The 25,404-nt window shown below is 37.9% G+C and overlaps 1 protein-coding gene across 1 annotated transcript; it reads right to left on the bottom strand.

Moving 5' to 3' along the window:
- Positions 1–5,675: 5,675 nt before the first annotated feature.
- Positions 5,676–25,098, bottom strand: vstm2l (V-set and transmembrane domain containing 2 like). The gene is made up of 4 exons (XM_026997612.2): positions 24,722–25,098; positions 9,755–9,924; positions 9,150–9,194; positions 5,676–8,166 (listed from the first exon to the last, which is right to left on the bottom strand). The coding sequence occupies exons 1-4, from the start codon at positions 24,837–24,839 to the stop codon at positions 7,570–7,572; spliced, it is 930 nt and encodes a 309-aa protein (XP_026853413.2). The 5' UTR covers positions 24,840–25,098; the 3' UTR covers positions 5,676–7,569.
- Positions 25,099–25,404: the final 306 nt, after the last annotated feature.

The raw sequence follows: 25,404 nt of genomic DNA, 5'->3' as shown, positions 1-25,404 counted from the left end.
ATAAGAGATAAAGGTAGGAAGGCTAAGTGCATTGTCAGTTCATATCCAATTGAAACAATGTTTCTTATTCATGCAGTGTGCACATACTGTTATCAAAAAGCCTTCTGAGTGGCTATATTTCAACCCTTCAGACACCTTGTACATTGACTGAAGAACCTAAGACAGCCTCATTGATTCTATCTCCATGGGCCAAAGCAGTATGCAATGGATCTACTCATGTTTTCATACTGTTTCAGGTATAAACAGAGGCAATTGTATTCCATTCCAGTTTTTGTCTGGGGTTTGGTGTAAATCTTGCTGCTTATCAGTTAAGGGTGTATGTTCTCTGACATGAAAAATGACATCATCAGGATAATGCTAACTAAATGCCAAGATTTTCCCAAAAAACTGCAGTATTCAACTGCTGGTATGCTCATTACCCCAGGTATGCTTCCTTGTGTATGTTCTATGCTATCAACAAGACATATATTTAATCATATTCTTTCCATTCCATTAGTGAATTAAGATGCTATTTTAAAACAATTATCAAAATAAAATAATTTTTAATATGTGATTGTTAAACTGCAAAGTGGATTTTCCCTGTGAAGATTATTGCCAAAAAACACTTGTCCCTTTCCCAGTCAGACTTAAACCTGCTAACTCGTTAAATATCAAAAGGCTTCAAATATGTGAACAAGCCATGAATCTTTAGCCGGGGTGTGGACCAAATTGTTATCTGCATAACTGTTACCAAAATGGAAAAAAACCCAACAACATTCGTCTTGTAGGAACTCTATTAACATTTGAATGTTTTTTAAGTTAACTTAATTAACTGAACTGAGGTACCATTTACCCTGCCACCTGTGTAACCAATGCCCTGAACATTTATTCATAGTTGTAGTTACATCACTAATTTATCTTTCACTCAATTTGATAAATTTGCTACTCACATCAATGGATACATTCTGGATCTGGTAAGGAATACCTAACACTGAAGGTACGCTTATGGATGTTTCAAAGTACAAACTGCTTTATTAAAGCATGGCAAGGCAAGTTCATTTGTACAGCTCTTATGTCACACAGTGCCAATTCATAGCGCTTACCATTGACTGTGTTGTGTTCTAATTCTCTATCAGATCCTTTGTCTTATTGCAGCCCCACAGAGGCCACTGTGGTCAATACAGATGTGGGGTGAATGAACTTTCAACAAACCCCCATTATTGTTCTGGAACTCAAATGTCTGGTGTCAATATCCTTCAATCGGAGAAAAACCAAACAACATTTTTTAACTTCGGAGTGTTAATACACAGCATATATGCACAGAGGTTATGCCCTTGAGTTTATTACTTTCTTTTTTCATTATATTTTTTTGCTTAATGGTCACCCTCCGAATCCCACTCATCTGGTCCCACAATGGCTAAAGATGTTAGAATTTTATATACTCCAGCCTGTATCATTGGTATTACAGTGTGATTGCTTTGTCATTTCAGTTCTTGGCTAAGTAACAAATTTGGTCAACTTTTTTGCTCTTTCTCTTAAAAGTTTCATTAACTACTGTTAGCACACAAGCTATTTCACAATGGAGCTGGACGCACTGAAACATTTTTGGGAAATTCCTTGTGTGTCCTGTTGAACTTTTGACAACTTCTTCTATTTGATCTCTGAGATGGCTTCATCCTTCCCCCCCTCACAGGGCTTCAACAATTCACGTTGTCCATGTGTCAGTTTGACCTCAAGGTGAGGGCCATGTTGAAAACATGACTAGGCCAAAGCTCTCTGGAATTTTGACTGCTGACTCTGAAGATAAATAGGTCAACTTGTAATCAATTTTCAAAACGAGACCCTGAACAACAGAAGATGGACGAGATATCTTTTTTTGTAAGTACAGAATGCCCCAGGAAAATTACATATTGCTTGATTACGTTGCAGAAAAGGCATTATAAATATGTAATGCTTTTGTTTGTATAACAAAAAAAGATTCATATTCATGTTCAAATATTAATCTTTTCCCCCTTCATTACAATTACAGTTTTTCTTTCTTTTTTTTTTTTGCCATGGTAGCATTTCAAGTGAGTAATGTTGTATTCAATAACTGTTGTGTTTTCACATTTTCATGAACAGATAATACAAATAATACAGCCCCTAAAGGAGAATTATTTAGAGACAACATGTTATATTAAGGACAATTAACTAATACAAATTATTCTGTTACCAAAGTATATTTTAAACAATCATATGCAATGCAAGTTTTGTTCCAGTTAATGTACAATAGTTAGAAGAAAATTGTGTAAAAATTATTTACATTTCTACAGAACTGTGACCTGGTCTTTTAAAAACACAGAATTACTTCTGTTAGAGAAATTTGTTGTTGATTTAATTCTGTGTTTTGGATTATTATAATATTGGCCCAATGACCCAACCATTTTTTGAACATTAGGTCACAGATACATTCTTGGTTTAGTATTTAGAGACAATGAATATTGTAAACATATTCTGTTTTTTTTCTGTTAAAGGTCTCACTTAAACTACTGTTTTGCATTTTTTTTTTTAAATTTTGTGTGGGCTTTTTATGCATCAATCTCAAACTGGTTTTCGGTGGTCTAGGCTGTTTGGACAGTTTTCTCATGGTGCGTTTACATACTGAGTTTACTCTGGATTTTTAAAATAGATTGCAACTGGCAACTCATTGCTCTCTCAATGATTGCAAGCCATCCAGGCCTTGGGGCAGCAAATCAGATCCACAGTATAGCCCTCCCCCACCCCCACCATCAGGCTTCGTAGTTGGGATTGGTGTATCGTTTCAAATGCAGTGTCTTAAAAATGCAATGCTCTGTACATTTATCAAAATGTTCAGCCTTTGTCTCATCTATCTATGGAACACTGAGGTGCTCTTGAGCAATTTTTTGGAAATCAGAGATCTCGTCTGTTGTAACATTCCATTCAGTTTTACTTGCGTTCTGTGTATCTGTTTTGCTGAAGTCTTGAACACAGATATTATCATATGCAAAGGGTGTCTGCAGATACTCAGCTGTCACATGGGGTCGTTGTCACTTGTTTGAGGATTGTGTGGAATGCATGTGCACTAATCTCTGCAGAACACCCACTGATAAACAGTTCAGCAGTGCTACTGAATTTCCTGACTATGAAATGATGGAGGCCCAAATCCTAAGAAACCCTTTTGTGACCAATTTAGGCCTTATTAACTTGAACACCATTTCTTCTAAGGTTCTTTAAGATCTCTTTTGATCACACTACATTGCACATATTGCAACAGTTTACTGCTGTAAAGAGCATGCTACCAAAAGGGTTTTTAATATGGCATGGCAAATCAGTACCATGCCTTCATTGACTGGAATACCTGACAACAAAAATCCCTTTTAGACTTCTTTCAAGTTCACTTTCCTAGAGGTTTTTTCATTGAGAATGACTACTTAAATCTTCAATAAATATAAAGGAATGTAAAATATGTTATGTTTGTTAAGTAAGACTATTTATTATTATGACCTAGAAGGATCACAGATCACATTTTAGAAATCATGCATGCAAAAGCCCAAGTGATTTAAAAGGGTTCACAAGCATTTTTGCTATACTAAACTATGTAGGTGATAATGCTCAAACATGAAAGTCTCCTAAGACATACTGTTGACCTTTAAAACCAACTACTAAGCCTGCTTATAAACAAATAATGTCACTATCAGTCACTTCTCAAAATGACATGTACATGAAGGTTTACCTACTGCTTCACACCACATTTGATTACATTTAATATTTAATCACATTTAATATACATGTAATCATAATCTTATGAACACATGCATAAGCTTATTGTAATAAATTGTAATAAATAGGCCAGTCCTACATTTTCTAAAGAATTATATTTAGTATAAAATGTAATGGTCATTTTTCAAAACGCTACCCTAGGGTGGAAAAAAGTCCCACCATTACATCTCTAAGGATGCCATGTGTCTAGGAAACCAGGAACGAGATTAGTGCAAATCTAGAGGTGCGCAGTACCTAAACACATGCAGACACATGAAATAAAGTAAAATGTTGAAAGATTTTATGTTTTAATCATTTATATTTACTATGTCCCTTTTTATGTGTTTTTGTGTTCCTTTTCATTATGTTTTTGTTGGTGACAGCACCTAGACTGCTTGGCTGTTGGTCACCTCTGTTTTCAGCTTTATCCTTTTTTTCACGTCACATAAAGAAAAGAATGGAACCTAACAAACTTTAGTTTCCGTGATAATAGATGTTGTTTGTACCTTTACCTGAGGAAATGACCCGCAACTTTTTTTTAACCACGACTAGTTGATTTATTTATTTATTTTAGGTTACCTTTGTTCCTACTTGAGTCATTAACTCTCTCAAGTAACAACACTTCTGTTTTTTGGATACTCTGGGGCAAATCATAGAGCAGACTGCTGAAAGAGCTGAACAGAATCAAATGTTACCAGTAGAAAGAATATGAACAGGAAACGGTGAAAACCGAGCTCTCTTGGCACACAAGGACAAGTGTTCATTGCTAAGGGACTTAGCAAGGGGTCAGTGTCTTGGTTTCACCTTGAAGTGCCTCCTAATGTTCATACCCAAGACGCACTTCACACACTCATGTGACTTTCCACTCTATTGTACACTTTCAATCAACAAGTAGCAATGCAGTGAATTAAAAAATGTTGAGCTGTTCAGTAAAGATCATCAATGAGAAGGTGTGTGTGTGTGTGTGTGTGTGTGTATGTATATATATATATATATATATATATATATATATATATATATATATATATATATATATATGCACACAAATTTTTTTTGTGGACAGTAAGATAGAAAGTGGGTGGGGAGTGCAGGCTAGGTTTCCCTGCTGCAGTTGTAATTTAGTTCAGTTTGATGTTTAAATGTGTAGCATTTCCCTAATGTGTAATTGTTAGTGCGGTTGTTTTAGTTTGACATATCATTTTATAGTGAATTTGTGTGTTGCTGTGCAACATGCATATTTGTGTATATGTCAAATTTTAATATTACTGTAATTAAATTATTTTAATATTTTTGGATTTTAAAGTTCTAATGATGAGTATAACATATTTAAAAGATAAGTTTAAATACAATTTGTCAGTTTGTCTACCAAGGATGAGACATTATGAGAAATAATGGCATCATTTTAAGTTAATAAATGTATGTTTGGCCTAGCTGCTGAGAGATCTTGTTGCGTTAAAAAACTTGCTCATGAATTACAGATGTAAGCCCTCACTGTAGAGCTCCAGCCGCTGTGAGGCATGGACCCCAACACTACTGCCCACCCTTAACTTATGTCAATAAGAGATGAGGCATTTAGCTACATTTTGAGGTTAATACAGGAGTAGTATTAATGTAGTTTCTTTGGCTTGTCTGGGTGACTGCCAGCATGTGTGCCTAGAACTGAATGACAAAGAAGCTTCACAAACTGGAATATACTTTCCACAGGGAAATAGTTGAAGACATGGTAAATAATTTACATTCCATTAAACATTTCCTTATTATTTTTGATAATCTGTGGATAGAACATGCTGGTGAAAGTTAAAACTCTTCTTAATAGTAATATATTTTGCACAAAAAAAGTAAATTATACATTATAATGAAGAAAATTTAATTCTAGCTTACATACCTTGGGGTGGCAAGTCACCTCTCAGGACTGAATCAGTACACACAAACCCTGATTCTTGAGGAAGATCACAAATTTATTGTTGAACAAAAGTGTATCTGACGTACATCAACAGTGAGAAGAATTAAAAATGGGGCAGACCCCCAAACAAAGCATACATTAAAAAAAAAATCAAGCTCAGGATTGTAGTTATAACACCAGTCCACAAACATTCCCACTGTCTGTTTCTCAGAAGGTGGAGACACATCTCTCCAGGTGTTGAGCTAATTCTAATTTAACAAAGGGGTTTCACAGGGAGTGAGTGTGTCCTTGGACCTGAGCAGTGATGAATGAAATGTAGTTTTATATTCACACTGTAAAAAGAAACATTAGGCAACACATAACTGACTATAATTACACATTATACTGATTAACAGATTTTAATATGGCTTATGCAAGATATACTGTTGGTTATAGAGTATACGGGTCACAAAAAATATAATGCTACTTTAATGTGATTATCACAAGTGAGAATAAATATGAATGATTATTTATTAGTTAATATATCATATGAGTGAGAAATCATTTATTAATAAGTTCAGACTACTCAAACTCACTGATTAATAAATTCCATCCTTCCACCTGTTAAACCTGTTAACAGATGAGGACAGTCTGATAGCATTTCTTAACTTGTACTGAAGGAGGCACTAGTGCACTAGGTTCAGTTTGTCAGGAATAGAGTTCGAGTAAGCTGACAGACAAATTTACCTAAAACACAAACACACAGACGCACTTACTATTACGCGCGTGCGCGCGCACACACACACACACACACACACACACACACACACACACACACACACACACACACACAGAGCATCAAAACACTGCTATATTGCAGTTTTTTTTGTGAACCTTAATGCAAAATCTAATTTGGAAACTGGGTTGTAATGCAAAGCATAAAGAGTCATTATCCAAAAATGTGCTGTACATATTACACACAGTAGCTTAAACATAGTTGTATACTCACACAAACAAAGACACGCGCACGCACACACACACACACCCTTTATTGTTAATGGAATTCTATCCAAATTTAAGACAAAGTAATTTTCAAAGCCTAAATTCACAGACAGAATACTGTGAGATTGAAAATATACAGAGGATTAAAACAGAATTCTTTGTAAGTTAACATGATTCATTTAATAATACATGGATATTTTATCCTTCTAATGCAACACATGTAAATGTATTTAGAATTGTATAGAATGTATACATTAATACAAAACATCAAAGTAGGACAGAGTAAACCCAAGAGAGGCACAGCATGTTTTTTTTTTACCCACAATATGAAAGCAGAGAACATCAAACACTGTTAAACTGCAGTTCTTTTTGTGAACCTTAATGCAAAATCTAATTTGGAAATTGGGTTGTAATGCAAAGCATAATGAGTTATTATCCAAAAAAATTTACTGTACACAGTAAACAAAGTGGCTTAAACATACACAGCTGCACGCACACATGCACACGCACACACACACACACACGCACACGCACGTGCACGCACACGTGCACACGCACACGCACACACACAAAGTATTGAAAACATTCAAATGGTGCAGGAAGGTACAGCCAAAAAAAAAAAGAAGCCCACTACCCCACTTTGTCCAAATCAGCTAGGCCATAAGACAAAAATTGGCATGTTCAAAAGATATGCATTGAGGAGCAGAAGCATGGAGGCATAAAACAGAGATATTCTGTAGTAACATGTAGTACACATTGCCCAAGTTTGTCCACTTCTCCTTGAGATTGATGAACATTCTTAATATGCTTTCACATGCACTCTTTTCACTCCCTCTCTCAGACTTCTCCCATCCTTCCTTGTTCTGAATCTTCTCATTCACATAAGTCTTATTGTTTTTCTGCAGTCTCTGTCTTTCTCTTTATGCTTTCCCCCCCTTGTCAAAACTCTAGAGCACACAGCCATCAGTTAAACAGTCATCAGGATTCTCTATATCATGTCCCTTGTTGCCTCTAAACTCTGATTGTTGGCTTTTTGCTTGGCCCTTCTTCCATGCCTGTGTCTGCCTATTGACCAGAAGGTAGTCCCCATCATGGAGACTTTGAGTGTTTCTCTGATAATGTTCTCCATGGTGGAGGGCAGAAGGAGCCTCCTTTTTCTCCCCTTCATCATCCCGATCACCATGGCGGCTCCTGCGATGGTCCTTCTGATGCCTAAAGTCTCCATGCAACTCTTGGTGTTCCCTCTCCTGATTTTCTCTCTCTTTGAACTGACCATACCCCTTATGCAACTGATGGCTCCCATAGTGGAGATTGTGCTCCTCGGTTTGGCGCTGGTAGCCTCTAGCTGGTAGCTGTTTGTCCTTCTTATGGACGTTTGCACCAGAGCCTGGTGGCTGTACTTGCAGGTAGGCTCTGACTTTGTGGTGCTGGGCCCGATTGTTGCTGAAGTCAATGACACGGCACTCGTAAGTGCCTTCATCTGTAGGTTTAACGCTGGATAGGCGAAGCCTGTGAGAGATGTTGCTGCCAGCCACTTTTACCACCTTCACATAAGTGTAAAACAAGAGGTTTTCAAACCATGCTTTTTCTAGCAATTTTCTAGATTTTCACAAATTATCTGTGATGATTGTCACATTAGATATAGCAGCTTCTCACAGTTTAAGGTACTCAGATTCAACAGCAGTGTAAAAATATTTATGTTTTTAATTAATCATGATTTTTGTTAGGTAAATCCAATCCAAAGACTGACCTTATAAGTCTATGCATTTAAGCCTAGTGTTCATTGTTATGTTGCCATGTCAATATGCACTATGTATATGTTAATTAAAAGTATATAGCATATAGTGTATAAATATAATGCTTTGGGCCTAGTGGTCAATTTGTCATACCAAGCTTTTCAGTAATGCACCACGTTCTATGTGCGTCAAAGATACCTTACCTTAATGTTCTATGTGCGTCAAAGATTCTCAAAATATCTCTCATTTATAATATTGTTATTTATTATGATTTCACTTTGCAAAGCGAATTGCATTAGCACTGATATAGAATATAGAATTTAAATGGACCTTGAGACTGGAAATCGAATTGATTCAGGATGCATAACCAGGCTTGCTCAATAGCGCCACCAGGAGGATAATGGCTTAATGACACCTGCTGCTGCAGCTCTGGAGCCTCAAACACCATGAAGCAGCTGAGTATGCTGGAGGGGAAGGCTAACTGCCTGGACCAGCAGGGGGCTGAGCTCGGCTCCCAGATGTATGGTCGCCTCAGCACCTTAGAAGCATCACTTAAGCTATATGAGCTATGCAGGAACCCTAAATGTAAGCTGCGATAAACAGGGCTTTATATCGCCCTGCCCAGTGAGATGGAAATTCTAGAACATTTGTTGGAACGACTCCCTTCTTTTTCTTCTTTTTTTGGTCACACACTAGAGCACTGGACTCTCTGTTAACAGATCAGCTGTTATGACAGATGGCAAGCTGCTACTATATGTAATCCCAAAATCAATACATTATTCTCAACTCACGCTTATTTTAGTGGCATCCCTGGGCATGTCCTCATTCGACACAACCTAAACAGAGGAGATGAAGAAGGCTGAAGGATTCACTAAATGTTAGCATGAGGAGAAGACACTGGATTATACACATCAGGAAAACAACATTCGACAACTGGTCTGAAGCCATTTCCTCTTTCCTGTCGGTACTAATTGCATCGTGTTGGCTCAGCAGGATGCTCGTTGGTCGCTGTTCAGGGGAAATCAGCCAGCCTAGGATGATACTGTATTCTAGGCATTAATCAGTAATTGTGGAGTGGAGCCCCTGCCAGCCGTCTCAGGTTATTATTCACTTTCTCAGTGTGGTAGAGCACGGAAGTGTAATTTTATTTTGCATTGCAGTGTCAGCTCAGGTTCAGCATGCTGCACTGTAGTTATATGACAACTGTAGTTTTAGTGACAGAGTATGACAATGATCAAAACTTTTACACTGCTTGGTACAATTTTTCACTTCAAGATTCACTAGTATTTTTCACTCATACTAGATTAAAAGAAATGATAAATGTAATAATACAAAAGTTGCACAGTATAAATACAGGATCCACATTACAATAAATCTTAGGTCTGGTCAGACTCACCTGATTGGTTGTCCAAGCAGGTTTCTCGGCCCCTTCTCTGTGGTGGCGAAGATACCACCACTGGATCTCCAAGGAGACAGAGGTTGAACCAGCCCCTCTAAAAGAGCAGGCCATTTCCACGTCCTGACCACTCTGAGTGACAATATCATGAGGGACTTCTGTGAAAAGAGCTGAGAGACAAAAGATGAAAACTATCATTTAACAATCATTTAACCTTAACCTACCTGCTAAGATGCTTAAATTAAATGTGCATGCAGATGTTAATGTTGTCATTATATACTGTTTTGTATTGAAGCCTAGCAAAAAAGAGTAATCAATTCCTTTGCTTATAAGCAAACGGATTTGTTTAGTTGAAATTTAGGCAGATAGAAATGAATGAGATTTTGTCATCTAAATACTACAGGATATTTCAAAGTAATAGTTTATTAAACCACTTACAATGAAAATTCATAATTCTGCTGTCCAACTTTGGCAAGAAAACAGAGTGGTAAAGATGAAGGGGGCTACTTACTGCACTAAGGGTGAAGGGCTTTGCTTAATGCCATAATGACACACTGGTCATTCAGATTCATGGTTCTAGCTTGTATCCAAATTGCAGACCAGTCACTAACCAGGAATACCCCATCTCTCCTGGCATTACTGATGACCATCTGATTGATGACTTGCTTCTATTGCTATTAGGATATCTGTTTACACTTGCTGACTCTATTGTGTAAGTTGGTACTAATCGATTTACTGTATTATTCCAATCTGCTCAGAGAGATGCATTCTTGCTATGATCCTGGCACTGCCTACAGAAATGTACAGCTCAAGCCTACTCAAAGCTGCTCATGCTGCTCTGTTAGAAAATCACTCAGGCACTCAGCTTTTCAGCTCCTTCCTCTCTCATACACCCGCCAAACCCTGGTTACTGGGGCACCCACCTCTCACCACTGTAATCATAAAAGATGCACAAGATAGCTAGAGATTGCCAGGATTACAGATAAAATTACACACATTCTTTTTTAACAAGAACATTACAACCTATTTCCTTTGTCCTGAATTCAACTAGCCCTGTGACAGAGCCAGTCTTAGGATGGCCCTGTGACAGAGCCACTCCCAGGATGTTCTTCCACATCACCTGAGGGAAGGTGTGAGGTCAAGGGTCATAGCTCACTCCCCACGCCTCGCTGAGTACCCGCTCACATAACCTTATGTATGGCGATGATGTGCGCACTGGCACCCTGTTTCTTTCACCATTGATTTTATATGAGTAGTGGTAACTGCAGAAGCAATGACATTCAGCCGGAAATGCCTCCTGACTACAAACACAGTGTTTCCATTGCTTGAGGAGGATGAGCAGGCTTCTCTGCTTGCGTTTGATCTTTAGACGTATTGCTAGTGGAGTAAAACCCACATTACCCCAGTTTGTACACTTGCTCTTTCACACTTATGATAATCCAAGCCTACTAAAGACACATTTGAGGGGCGTTCTGCTCCTTCATTTTATTTCTGATGGAAACACATTCTCATTGTGAATGTCTAAGTGACAAACGCTGAATAGGAAATTGATACAATAGTGCATATACACATAAGTGACTTTCTTTGTCTAATTACAAAAACCTCGAGCCCTGAGCCATCATTATCCCCATAGTCATTACAACAGAACTGTGGCAAAATTAATGAGGTTTTTTTTGGTCAAAAACACCACTTGGAAATTGAACTCTATAGAAAACAAATGGACTGTAAACAATATTAGAGATAATTAAGCACATGCGTTCCATGACAAACAACATAATCAGTTACTGGTACAGAGGCTGTGTGTGTGTGTGACTGTGTATGTGTCAACAAAAGAAAATCTTTTATGCACTGTGGAATGTCAATGTTATTAGTAATTGTACCAATACAGAGTTTGATACATGGAGTGGGTACACCATGGGTAATTTTGCAAACAAAGGGAATTAACCGACATCCATGTTATATCTTTGTATGTTGTGGAAAATGTTTTGCTGGGTGTTTCATTGAAAATAATTAAGGTCTGGATATTAACCATCTCAATACTATAATCTAATACTAAATCTGTATATGAGAAGCACTATAATCTATATATAAAAAAAACAATTAGCTGACTGCAAGATGTTATGCTTGTGTGGCCTATCTAGGTAAATAATGGATAGACTATATGAAGTGGAAAATAATTACAATTTATTCTATAGAAGAGGCAGAAAGGATCTAAATTAATTTAATTAATGTGAAATATTTTTGTTTTTTGGTCAAACCAAACTGAGAATGTGATTGTGAATAAGTTATATTGTTCTGTTTCCAGAAGCACTAAAGATTTTATATTAGCTACTGTATATTATACGTACTATGCAGGAAATACTTCAAAAATATATCAAATTGGTTTAAATGATCAGGTTTATACAAACAAGCAAATATATGACCACACATTTTTAAAAAACATTTTCACATTTTTCCTTAAATCTGCTCACATCATCTTTCAGGATTCTTTTCAGGTTAGAACAGTATACATGCACACAAAAATGCATACACGCACGCCTGCAGCCTCTGGCAGATTTTAACAGGTGTTAATAGGGACTCAACCATTACCCAAAGGAGTTGGTTAGGTAGACTGAACTATCCCCTGTGGATCACAAAGGAGCCAGGCATGAATTCTGTTATACTCTCATTCCAGACGAAGCCAATTTACACCCAGATGTATCTTTTCTCCACCCCCAAGCATGAATTAATTTCTTCAGAACTCAAAAGCACAGCTTTTGCAAAGGAGCATGCATGATTCATGACACAGGCACTGCTTGCAGACAGATTTATTCTCATATGCAAAATGACAAGCACTTCAAACTCAGAGCATCATATGACGCCAGTTTCAATAAGCTTCAGAGAGAGCCACTCTGAAAAGGCGAAGGGACCCGAGTTGCATGCAAGGCCTTCAGTTAAAAGCCATCCCAACAATGGCCCTCATATCACAGAGATCAAAGGAGAGCTCATCCCAGACGCAAAGGGAAGAGAAAGGTATCCGGCAAACTAGAGTGGGAGGAGAGTGCAATACGGAGATCTAAGGTACAAATCCAGCTATGGACAAATGCTGTTGTCAGTCACATAGCTTAATAGCATAACAAATATTATGAACCTTGCTTTGGTCTTTGAAACAAACAAAAAGACAGTCCAAAGCAAGGTATTATGCAAACTGTAGGAATTTCCCCATATGTTTTAATGTTACATTGACCTTCTGTCAGCCACTTTATGAGACCCTTCTCAACTCACCAATACCCAACCCCTATCCTCTATCAGTTTAGCCAAAGAAAAGATGGTGGAATCTGGTAAGTGCTATACATCACCAGAAGCTTGTCCCAGAAATAAATAAATAAATAAACCACCACACGCTAAGCCAACAAAATCAAGCCAAAAACATCATAAAACATGAGTTAACATTGGAACAAAATGGAAAGAATTATTACATATGAAGAAGTTGAAGCTCGATTCAGAATTTACGATGTTCCTCCTGGACAATTTTGTAAATGTGATCTGTAAAATCCATTCAACTGTTGAACAACAGACTTTACATAACAAATCGAGTGTATAAATCTTTATCACCAAGTAAAGTAATGCTTTGGATGAACCACCTTCAGAGAAATATTCCTAGCTAGCACCGTAATGCTGGTCATCTTCACCAACCTCTCTTGCAGCTAACAATGCTAACTAACATATTGTAGTAACCGAAACTCAAGGCATCATTACAAAGAAATATTGGACAGGAAAAACATTTTGACTATTTTTATTGCAGCAACTCTCTAGGAGCAAAATTCTGTGTGTTTATATGTTTATAATTTCACTTTCAAGTAGCTGGTGGGCAACATCCCCAACAGGAGAGGCTGATGCCTACTTTATACACCACTGCTATACAAAAAAAATATAAAAAATAGTAGAATATTTTGGGTAACATGATAAGACAATAAGTCTTTGAAAAAATGAAAAGTATGGAATGTCATTATCATTTGTCATTATCCTACGTCACAGACCATAAGGAGCCAGTCCCATTATCTTGCAGGTATGGTATGTCCTTATCATTTGTCATTATCCTACATCACAGACCACAAGGAGCCAATCTCATTATCTTACAGGGTTGGGCTATCCACACCATTGCATAAATGTTACAGTGAATAAAGAGAAATATGGAATGCCAGAGGAGAAGACAGGTGTAGGTAGCTATCATTTTGCAAACCAAGTGTCATTTTTCTCAAAGCAATGGCAGAGATGTGTTCTGCTTTCAGTTGCAAAGTGCCAAAATGTGTACGTGTGCCTTCATGTATTTACAAAGGAACTGAAAATCAGAGAAAAATAGGTGCAGTTTATTTATAAAAATTGACCTGTCCCAGCCAACCTCCACAGAAAACTCCGGATTGCAGTACCCATTTTGCAGAGGATTGTTTTAAAATTTTTATTTCAAGATGAATTCTGCTACAGAACTTGTATTGAAGCCTGAGACTGTTCCATCCATGTTTTCCTGAGAACATAGCGAGTATGAGGTAACATGTTGGTCAGCCAAGAAGTTTATTTTTCTTGTGTTGTGTTGTGTTAGATAATGTTGGACAACATTAACCTGCCAAGTTAGACGATGATTCATGTCAAATGCTGGACATTTTATCAGTATGGCTCGGGGATGTTGAAGAAACTTGGGGCAAATGTTACTCAATACACTCTGTCATATAGCTAAGCTGTTGAATTAGATGATGGCTATCATTCTGACAGAATACTTCATTTATTGCAACTATTAATACAACCTTTATTGTGACATGCTTTCTTCATGATGAACATGAGTTGTTCATGAAGAAAGCATGTCACAATAAAGGTTGTGCTCATAAGACACTAGTATAGTGTTAGCAGGATAAGGTTAGTTAATTCACGTGCCAAAGCCCTGAAGGCAAACTTCTCCCACATGTGTTCATATGCATGGTCTGTGGTCAACAAGTAGCTGATGTTAGCATGTTTTGGAAAGGCATCCATGCACAACAGCTAAATATATGTAGCAACATGTTTTGAAATGTTTTTTCAATGGGGAATTCTAAAGTGTATCTTCCGTTATTATTTTAAAATGTACATATGGACTGGCATTGACAATTCCTGTATGCTGTATACAGTATACTGTATATAGACTGTATTAGTTATGAGATAGATGCTTTTCTCCAGAGACTTTCTGTGTCCACAGCATTTCTTCCTAATGGCACACCTCTAAATATGCAATTTTGTTGGACAGATCTTTAGGGGTTAAATTGATGACAAAAGACGATTGTTAAAATGATAAAATAATTTACTTATATAAGCTTTTCTAAAAACATCCAGACAAAACTTTTGTGGCATAATTTCACTACCAATCTGTTCCCCTAAAGGTTAGGTGGCTTTAATCAGAGCATCTTTCACTGCTCACTGCTCTTAGCTTGATCACTTCAATAGCCTGTTGGAAGTATACAACAAACATCCATTTAAAATGACTTCTTCTTTGCCCTAAACAAGAACCTCTGTGGAGGTATATGGTGCTGAAGCTAGCCCACAGCTGGTTAGTGAATCTGGTAAGTGAATCTGCATGCAGATGTAAAGCATGCATGCTCCTGTCTGTTTTCATCCTTCAGGAATGTTCATTCTGTTTCATTTTTCTCTTCTGTTGCTAGAATCATATCCATATTCTGAAGGAAACCAAGTTCTATAACTAAAGCTCACTCTTAGACATGCAGAAAGGTTCACTGCAGAACAGTCATAACTAAAAAAAGTCTTGCTCTCTCTCTCTCACACACACACACACACACACACACACACACACACACACACACACACACACACACACACACACACACACACACACACACTCACTTTCTCACTCTCACCCACCTTCCTTTCTTGGCTATATCGATTTGAGGCTTGTCGAATTGCTTCACAGCTCAGCTCTCAGCTCTCCTCCTTTATCCTACTTATGAAACACAGCTGCTTGACAAACAGGGAGTATCCCAAGGTATTTTATGCCTTTGCCAGACCCTGATAAATCCTGCCAGAATGGTCTGAAAAGGTGTGACACTTAAATTGGTAGCACCACAAATCAGTACAATAACCTTGGCCACTCAATGCGTCAACTTGGCAAAGAATGGCCCTTCGTTAAGAATGCCCTGTGGACAATGGAATCTTTTCCCCCAAATTTGAAATATCTTCATGTATATAGTACATTAGAGCTGAAAGATAGAAATTCATGTTATCATATACATATTCAAAATAAATAAGTTAACATTTCCCCCACCTACTGTGTATAAAAAAAAATTATTTCCACTGACCTGACAATTTAAATTAAGCCACTTTGTAGAATCTTGCTGCATATTCAGGTTACAATATATACCTATTAATAACAAAGGCTTTTGTGTGATGTACTACACTTTATGAGAGAATCCCTTAACTGACCGCTTATGTCTACATGCGGATTTATCTTGTGTAACTATGGGTAAGTGTGCACATTTCAAGTTGTTCATGACAGTATGATAAAAAACATTGAGATGACTTGGTTTTTCCAGCATCCCCATTAAAAATGAAAGAGAAAGAGGGACACAAAACAAAACATAAATAAGTAAACACATAAGTCTGCTCTCCAGAGGATAGTCATCCCTCAACTGAAAATCCAGTTCTCTCTCTCTCTCTCTGTCTGTCTCTCTCTCTCTGCCTTCGTGAGAAATAAGCATGTCATAGCAAAAAAACACTTAATACCACCTCATGCAGCAGAAGTCGATAAGAGGGTGAGAATTTACAGCCCTACACAACAGATCTAAATTAATTCAAGCTGAATCTGTAGAGATGCTAGTTGGCAACTCTTGACATTTTCAATAAAGGGGAAAACAAATTATATAATGAAACTAACTTTTAGTCTTTAAAGTACAAAGTATTAGAGCAAAAACCAAAGTGCTTTGTCTTGATGTTGGTCTTTTTAATTTTAAAACACCCTCAGCTCGTGTGTGTGCGTGTGCATGTGTGTCTACATGCATGCCTTCCCCTTTGGGAAATAAGCACAGGTAGCATGTGAAATCAAGCTGAATTGAAAACTGCAGAGAGATTAATGTAATAAGAGTAGAACTCACATAGGCACAGAGACACTCAGTCCACACTTCAGGAGTAAATATCTTATAACCCCAGGGAGGGGGGAGGAGTGAGAGAGTGTACGCACGTGCACATGCACATGCATGTGTGTTAAATCACAATTGTGTAAGTGAAATCACAACGGTGACTCACAGCGCTCTTTCCAGCATCTATTTAAACTGTAAAAACTGATACAAATCCAATACCATCATACCAGTTGCACAGGCCTGGACAGGCCTGGACACCTGGTGGAGTCATAGCTGGCCTTTTTGTCTGTCTGGCTTCCTTTAGTTGATCAGTGGCTACCTTTGGGAGATAATTAATTGCTTACAATCACAGCAGTGCTGCCATGAACCCCAACAAGACAAACAAATCAACACCAACCCCCCCTTCTCAGGAGGATCATGGTAAATCAGGAATAAACATCCTAATTAGAGAAACAAAGAGCAGGAGAAACCTAAAAGTATCTCTCCTGTGGTTCCTTGGATTCTTAATATGCATAGCTTTTCTCGATTCTTGATTAGAGTAATGATTACCTTCCCCTAATGCTTACTAACATGCATAGATAGCAACCATTTGCTCAGTGTGGCTATGTTCACACATCCACATTAACTCAAGCTTTTTACTTTAATGTGACACAGATCTGATTTTTTCAAGACTGTGTGGACACAGAAATCTGAACTATACAAATAATATTTGAGTCACTTTTGTATGTAGTCCTAGATTAGATATGCGTCTGATTCATAACCATGCAACGTGAAAGAGAATAGTCAGATCAGACTTCATATGGCTTTTTGCCAATCTGCATCAAGTGGTGTCTGTCATCATCAGCCAGCACCGGGAGCATGGCAAAACAACAATGGGGTAGAGCAACAGAAGTGACAAATGTCAGTGGAAGGGGTGGGAAGTAGGCAATTTACTATCTATCTGCCTTTCTTTGCCTTCTTGGCCCGATCATATATATCCGTCTATCCGTTTGCCGCCTCCAGAGTAAACTGTGATGAGCTTCTACATTTTGCTGGTTTAAATAGCATGGTTTGACTCTCAAATATTACATTTGTGTTATTGTTTTCATCCGAATGAGCATGCCTCGTGTCCAATTGTTCTTTGACTCTTGCAGGTCGGTTTAGGCAAGTTGGAATCTGTCATGATCTGTTCAGACTACTGTTGGATGTAGGTTACATTAAAAAGATTTGAACAGTCTAATAATAATAATTAAAAAAATCAGATTTGGTTATAAAATCATATTTTGGACACTTTGAATCTGTTTACACCTCATTGTTTCATGTGGAGTGTGTCCTGATAAGATTTTAACCACATGCATTTACACTTGGTAGTTAAAAAGATCTCCGGCTAATTACTTTGAAATCCAATTGCTCTGTGGCATGCAATATGCAAATCAGCTCTTTGATACTTCTTCCAACATTTTTCTGATTCTGTAGGCTGTTTGTAGTATATTCTGGACAACGGTGTCAGTCCAAATGGCAAATAAACATTTAATTTCAACCAGGGACCACCCGTGTGCGCCCTCCATGGCTAGCCTCCTCGAAGTCATGACTCACATGCATTATGATGTAGAGTTTGGGGGCTTTGGTTGATGAATGTGGCTTGGAGAGCAGGCATTTACAAAGTTAGATGAATCTTAGCATTGCTTCTGAATTTGTGTAACCCTTTATGAGAGCAGATGAGGGCCCCATCAGTATTAGTATTATTATCCTAATAAAGTATACTGCCCGGTCAAAAAGTCATTCACGAACATTTAATTGGACTGCTTTTAGCTTTGATTATGGTGGTATTGTTTTGACAACCTTACGTGATGTTCCAACTTTTATTTCCAGAGTTGCATTAATTTTTGGCCAAGATCTTGTATTGACAACCAGAGTTGAACCACTCTGTAAAGTCTTTTCCAGTAGATGCCAAAGATTTTCAGTTGGGTTGAGGTAAGGACCCTGTGATAGCAAATTCATGTGTGTAAATGATTCCTCATGCTCCTTGAATCACTATTTCACAGTTTAAGTCCAATGAATCTTGGCATTGTCGTCCTGTTTTATGCCCGTGAAATCGAGGAACAACAGAATCTACTGATGGGATGACCTAGTCATTCAGTTCATTCAGGTCTTCAGCTGACTCCATTTTACACATAACACTGAGCCTAGATCTGACCAATGGAAGCAATCTGTGATCATACACTGCCTTCAGAGGTTTGTATAGTGGATACTATGCATGATTGCTTTGTCGCTTTAGATGCTTCCCTTTTTGCTCTGAAGTGCCTATCGCTCTGGAATAGGGAAGTCTGGACTCATTAGACCACATGACCTTTTCCCATTGCTCCTAAATCCAATTTTTATAGTCCCTAGAAAACTGAAGCCATTTTTCCTCCAGTTAGCCTTACTAACAAGTGGCTGTCCTGTGGGCTCACAGCTGTTTAGTCCCAAGTTCTCGTGAATACTCTTCTTTTTACTATTAAACATAACCATGAGTTCTATTCTTGATTTTTTATGATTCAACTTCACCAAGCATTTAAGTGATCCGTGATTATGGTCATTCAACATTTTTTCCCCAATCTCATTTCTTCCAAAGTTCCAGGTTTAAATAAAGCCTTGGACAGTTCTTAACCAAGTTCCTTAATTGTTTTCTTTCCCTGACACAGACCAATAACTTCACTTTTTGAAACACAGTAACATCTTTTCCTCAACCTGGGATATGTCTTCTGACATGATTGCTTAGGAAATTAAAACAGATTCGTTGCCAGCTGAAACATTAATCACAACAGTAATCATCCAACCAAAGGCTCCTAGATATTTGATTATTTAAGTCCAAATGGTGATATATTTTTTTTTGGGACAGGCAGTGTATATTGTGAACACATTTTTTAATGAATCCATCAGAATGACAGATCACATTGTATTATATTATATTATCATGTTCTTTGAATAATCCAGATACTAAATGATATGCATACAGACATATTTAAAACACCTGGACTTGCATGCAAACTACACATTGCAGTAATAATGAATTTTACACTACCAAAGTTTTCAGAAGCTAAATATTGAGGCAGCTAGGCCCAAAATGTTCCAAGAATTTTTTTTGTGATAATCACACCAGAATGTCCCTTATGATGTTTATGGTGAATACAGATGTAGCAAAGACATTCTGTGACAGGGGCTCTGGTGCACCCCCCTGTGTAACATGCTGCAACTAAAAATTCAAATATTCTGATATCTCTGCTTGTATGGCGATTCAATCATAACATCAGTATATTCTCTACAGACCTGGCTCTGCATGACTGACATTTGTATTTGTATGTGTTTGCATGTGTCCTGTTCCAGGTGATGGAGAGAGACACCATGAGAGACACTTCTATTCTTACTTCTATTTGTCAAAGAATGAGAAATATAATTTAGAAGAGGAAAAAATAGGCTTTTGTTAAGAGAGGTCCTAAAAAATTACTAGCTCTCTTCTTTAGAGAATCAGCAGGTGAAGCTCAACATGAAGGACCTGTCACTGGTGAAGTGAGACCTCCATGCTGAGTCAGCAAGGCCAGGAAGGAGCCCAAATAGCTATGCCCAGCAGGACACTCCTCTCTGTGCTTGGGAGGTTGACAGACACAGCCTGAACTTTGGAGCATCATAAAGGCTGACTCTCTAGAGTCAGACACATGGCACTCTGTTATACATAAGGGCAGTGCTCACTACTTCTAAGGCAGTTCATCAAAGCAAACCTTCCTGACCTGAGAGAGAGAGAGAGAGAGAGAGATGTAAAAAAAAAAGGCATCACAGAATTAGTATCAGACAGCAATAACTCTACATTACTAATACACTGGGTAATACTCATACATTTGAACAATACTTAGGTATTTTCTATAATCCTTTCCTTATCTAAACGTTTTATTAGACATAAAACAAAACAATACAAAGGTTCTAAATGGAGAATGATTCTAGAGCTATCTCAGTGTGTTCACCAACCAGATAAAGCATTAGGCAAAAGACATAGGGTGGTGTGATGTCACTCAAGATGTTAAAATGGGTGCTCTGGCTGCTGTGCTAGAGAGCTGGCTCTTTGGTCCAGTGCTCCAAACCTGTAGGACTGGGCTATGGTCTTAAGCATTAATGTCTAATGTACCTCACATATACTTGACAGGTGCAGCTGCAGTACTTTATGGGGACCCTGTGGGCCCCCTTTAGAACGATAATACAGGGCTCTCCATAACCTCCTCATTACTCCACAGCAAAGAAGGCACCACTACGTGTGTTGCCTTATAGAATACTATTAAGGTATGCAACATCTGCCTACGATAATACAATCTCTGATTTGAAAAACTTACTATAACAACATTTAGACTGATCTGGGAATGTAAAATAAAAACATTAATAAATGTAGAAAAACTATTTTTTTCCCGCTTGTCTTTGCCTCTTGACAGAGCAGACATGGATACAGTACTGGGGACCAAGCTGATTTTAACACTCTGAAGAACACAATCACACCAGTGTGATCAGTTCTGCCTAGGATCATCCTGACGAGATCAGAATACCTTATATTATCACAAGAATCATAATAAGAAATTTTTTTTTTATAAAGGCTAACAACTAACCTCTGTTTAATTGTGCCCCCCCCCCCAAAAGACCAAAAACAAAAAACTCTGCATGGGACTGTACTATTTAAATAAACTCAATTCTGAATGGTTAATGGACTCCCAGTAGATGAAATACTAATGAATTTTGACATACCTATGAGAGTCAATAAATTATCACCTACTTCAGGGTACTGCATATTGCACTGATTACATGGAAGACTGTACTATTTTAAAAACCATTTCAAAACACCTGTTTAAGAGAATGAAATGTGAAACCAATTATATATACACTGCAGATCAAAATTAGAGAACACCAAACAATTTCCTAAATGTCAAGGACACTGTAGTCCTATGTAAATTTATCCTAAAAGGAGTAAAAGAGCAGTATTTTAAGATTATTTCATGAGTTGTATATATTCTAAAGCACAGTATAAAAAAACTTAAATGAGATAATTGAAAAAGAACACTGATCAAATTTAGAGAACACTTTCAGATACCTGAAAATTATTGGTGTTAATCTGGCACCTGGTGCCAATTTCCTTAATTATCTGACAAACCCTATATAACTGGTAGCCTAACTTTCCACTGACCTTTCAAGATGATGAGCCATTCCAAAGTGACTGAAACAGGCCTGCAGCAGGTTGTCCAGATGAAGGCCAAAGGGGTGAACATATCAGCCATAGCAAGAGAAGTTGGTCATTCTAAATCTGTGACTTCTAGAATATTGCATCTTTACACCATTACAAACCCATTCAAGTCCCCCAAGAAGGCTAGTCACCCACAAAAGACAAATGCAAGAGAAGACAGAATAATGCGGAGAATCTCCATGGGTAATCGGTTCAACTGGAACTGGCAATTCAGCTGGCAATTCAGCTGGCAATTCAGCTGGAATTGCTCGCCAGTTCAGCACTGAACAGGGTAAGGATCTGTCTCATCATACAGTATCTTGATGTTTAAGAGCATTTGGACTAAAAGCCCACTCTGCAATGACCAATCCTCTCATTAGCAGAAGGAATCAAAAGGCTAGACTAACCTTTGCTGAGGAGCATGTGTGGACAGAAGTGGTCCAGAGTTCACTCTGGTGATAAACAAGTTTAACTTATTTATGTCTGAGGGGGGGAACAATGTTTGTCGACAAACTGGGGAAACGCTGAACCCAAAGTGTGTAAAGAAATCAGTGGAGGAGGAGGAGGAAGTGTCATGGTTTAGGGAATGCTTTTGTACAGCTACATAGCAAAGTGAATGTGTGTATCAGAATCTTCAACACATGGTTCCTTCCTTTGCGTACAGCAAAATGGGTAAAGCAGTTCCTTGAAACTGAAAACAATGAAATGGCCAGCCCAGAGTCCTGATCTAAACCAAATAGAAAACCTCTGGAAAATCCTTGGTGACTGTTATGGCCAAGAAACCCCACAACAGTCAATGAACTGTGGAAGAGACTGCACTGATTGGTGACTGTTGTAACCTTCAGAAAATTTGGTTGTAATCTTTTGTTCTATAGTTTTGATCATTGTGTCTTCTGCAAAATAAAGGTTATGTTGAAATACCTTTGGTTATCTTGTAAAGCACTGTTCTACTGGCATGCTATACCCCTAGCAAAATCCTTCAAATGTTGACCAATGAAGATTATTTAAACATGTATTTCCGCCCCCCCCCCAAAGTTGTTCTCTAATATTGATCATGTTTTTGTTTTATTTATTTATATATAAACGAAACACTTAAGAGGGGAAAAAAGGTGTCCCTGTCAGAAACACTCTACACTTTAAGTGTTTAATTTTCCTCTCCAATGTAGCTAAATTTGCCTAACTGGATCTAAGATTCAAAACCATAGGCGATGGAAAAATTAAAAATACTGCAGTAAGAGAATTGCACATTAGGGGCTATAAAGTTATATCAACCAAAACTAGCATCCATTTATTTTTAAATCCACTTACTATGGTTGTGACCATCCAAGATCCTTTATCCACCTTGCATCATCCACTCAAGAATGCATTTGTCTCAAAACGGGCTTTAAAATGCTCATTAGGCAAGAGTGGTGCAGAAGCCAAACACGATTACTCAGGAAATAAATGCAGCATTTGGTGAGTTTTCAAAGATGGGTTTTCTCCAATCAAAATATGTATTTATATGTCTAATGTTTCTCAACACAGAAAACAGGTCTCAACAGTAAAAGCATATGAAAATGCTTCAAAGTAAATGTAGGTATTAATATTGCAGATCTACATTATTATTCATTCAGATCTGCACTATCATTCATGTATAATTGGGGTTGCATAATTTGTATGTTAGAAATGTAAGCTTTGCAAATCTTGTAAAGCCAGCTTGTGCAAAATTAAATTATAGGGCTAAAGCAAACTTGGATTTCTTCACTCTGGCTGTGAAGTATTGGAGTCCCTTGTCTTTGCCACCTTTATTTTTTCTTTTATCATGACTGTATATTGATCCATGGCTCGCTCAGTGAGTGCAGTGCTGATTTATATCTGCTGGTGAAATAGGTGAACTATAACAATGTTAGTATTTATGCCATCACAGTTGATCGAGGAGTACAGTGAATCCAAATGCAGACCTCTACAATACAAAACAGGCGCTGCTCTACCTTTGTGGTAAAGGTAGAGGCTCTACTGAGGCTTCATATATCAGTGCAGATTATACTACTTTGAACTGGGTTTTGGTGAAAACATTTGCAGGAAACAATATAGACCACTGTATGTAGGTCAGTCTGAATTAAACAAGTCATATCAGCAATGGATGCTACTGCAGGCCATTCTTTAATTTTTAAATTTTAATTTCAGGAGATTCTTGCAGCAGCAACACAGTCCATCTGCTTGGTCACCAGTTTATACACACAGTGTATACTTCGTTTCTACATGATATGATGTCCTGTTTCTTTGGAAATTGTTACTACACCTACATCGTTAATTACACTACATAGCAGTTACTCTCTGGAATCTTCATACATACATGTATGCATACACACACCCCCACACATTTTTATATTTTTCCTTGAAATCAATGGACATCCATATGGTCTTTAGCAATTAGCCTAAAGAGGTTACGCTTGAAGACGACCAATGACACTAAAGCACGTCATACAACGTAAGTATCATATTCTGTGATTTAAAAAGTTGAAAATAATCGGTAATCCTGAAGTCGCGATCAGCATTCTTACCAGCCCCGCCCCTTCACGTCAAGTGTGATACTTAAAAATAGGGGAACAATACAAGGCGACAAGCACTGTCATATATTCCTTTGTACGTACGAATGTAACGAACAGTACATCTTACCATTGCCAGATACGTGGTTGTCCACGTTAGTATATCCACTCGCTTGGGAAGCAGCGTATAGTTGAACGAAAAGTCCCACATAATGTGAAATCCACAGTAGCGCTCCAAATGGCCCCATTTCTTTTGATGGCTCTTCACCAAGAGTTAGGCTAGTTCGGGCACAACCCACACATCAGGTGTCTTATATCAAAATGATATTCCTTTCAGATGCACTATCAGACGCAGACAGAACGATAATGCTTCGGGGAGAAAAGGTCTAAGTATTGCCGAAAGGTCGGTGTGCTACCTCTCCTACGACTGACTTGCTAAAACACTTTCTCCGTTTCTTCTCTCCGCTTCGCTCCAGCGCCCACGAATTACCAAGCGGCGCAACTGTGGCGAAGAGAGAACAGCGACAGGAGGAGGAATGTGTGGGCAGGACTTTGTCGTAGAATCAATTAGGCGGAGTGATACGAAGTGGTAATTAATTCATTAAACATTTAAGGTACACTGAGACACGGTCTTAAATTTCACCCGTAAAACGTCGGGGCCTTGATGAATTTGTCAAACAGACCGATGTGGGCTCAATATATTACTATTATGAATGTGTAACAAATGCAATTATTAATCAGAAATGGTCACTGGAATTTTAGTTAAAAATCGTTTGCATTAGATATATTAAAAGATGATGAGGCCTTCGTGGG

Source organism: Electrophorus electricus, chromosome 3 (genome assembly GCF_013358815.1).
Source record: "Electrophorus electricus isolate fEleEle1 chromosome 3, fEleEle1.pri, whole genome shotgun sequence".
NCBI lineage: Eukaryota > Metazoa > Chordata > Actinopteri > Gymnotiformes > Gymnotidae > Electrophorus > Electrophorus electricus.
This window is presented reverse-complemented; position numbering and strand designations above follow the sequence as displayed.

Excerpts from the sequence above, each read along its gene's own strand:
- vstm2l (XM_026997612.2), bottom strand. The coding sequence starts at position 24,839 with ATGGGGCCATTTGGAGCGCTACTGTGGATTTCACATTATGTGGGACTT. Across the intron at positions 9,925-24,721 it reads CAACCACGTATCTGGCAATG|CTCTTTTCACAGAAGTCCCT; the intron begins GTAAGATGTACT and ends TTTGTCTCTCAG. Across the intron at positions 8,167-9,149 it reads GGGATGCCACTAAAATAAGC|GTGGTAAAAGTGGCTGGCAG; the intron begins GTGAGTTGAGAA and ends ACTTATGTGAAG.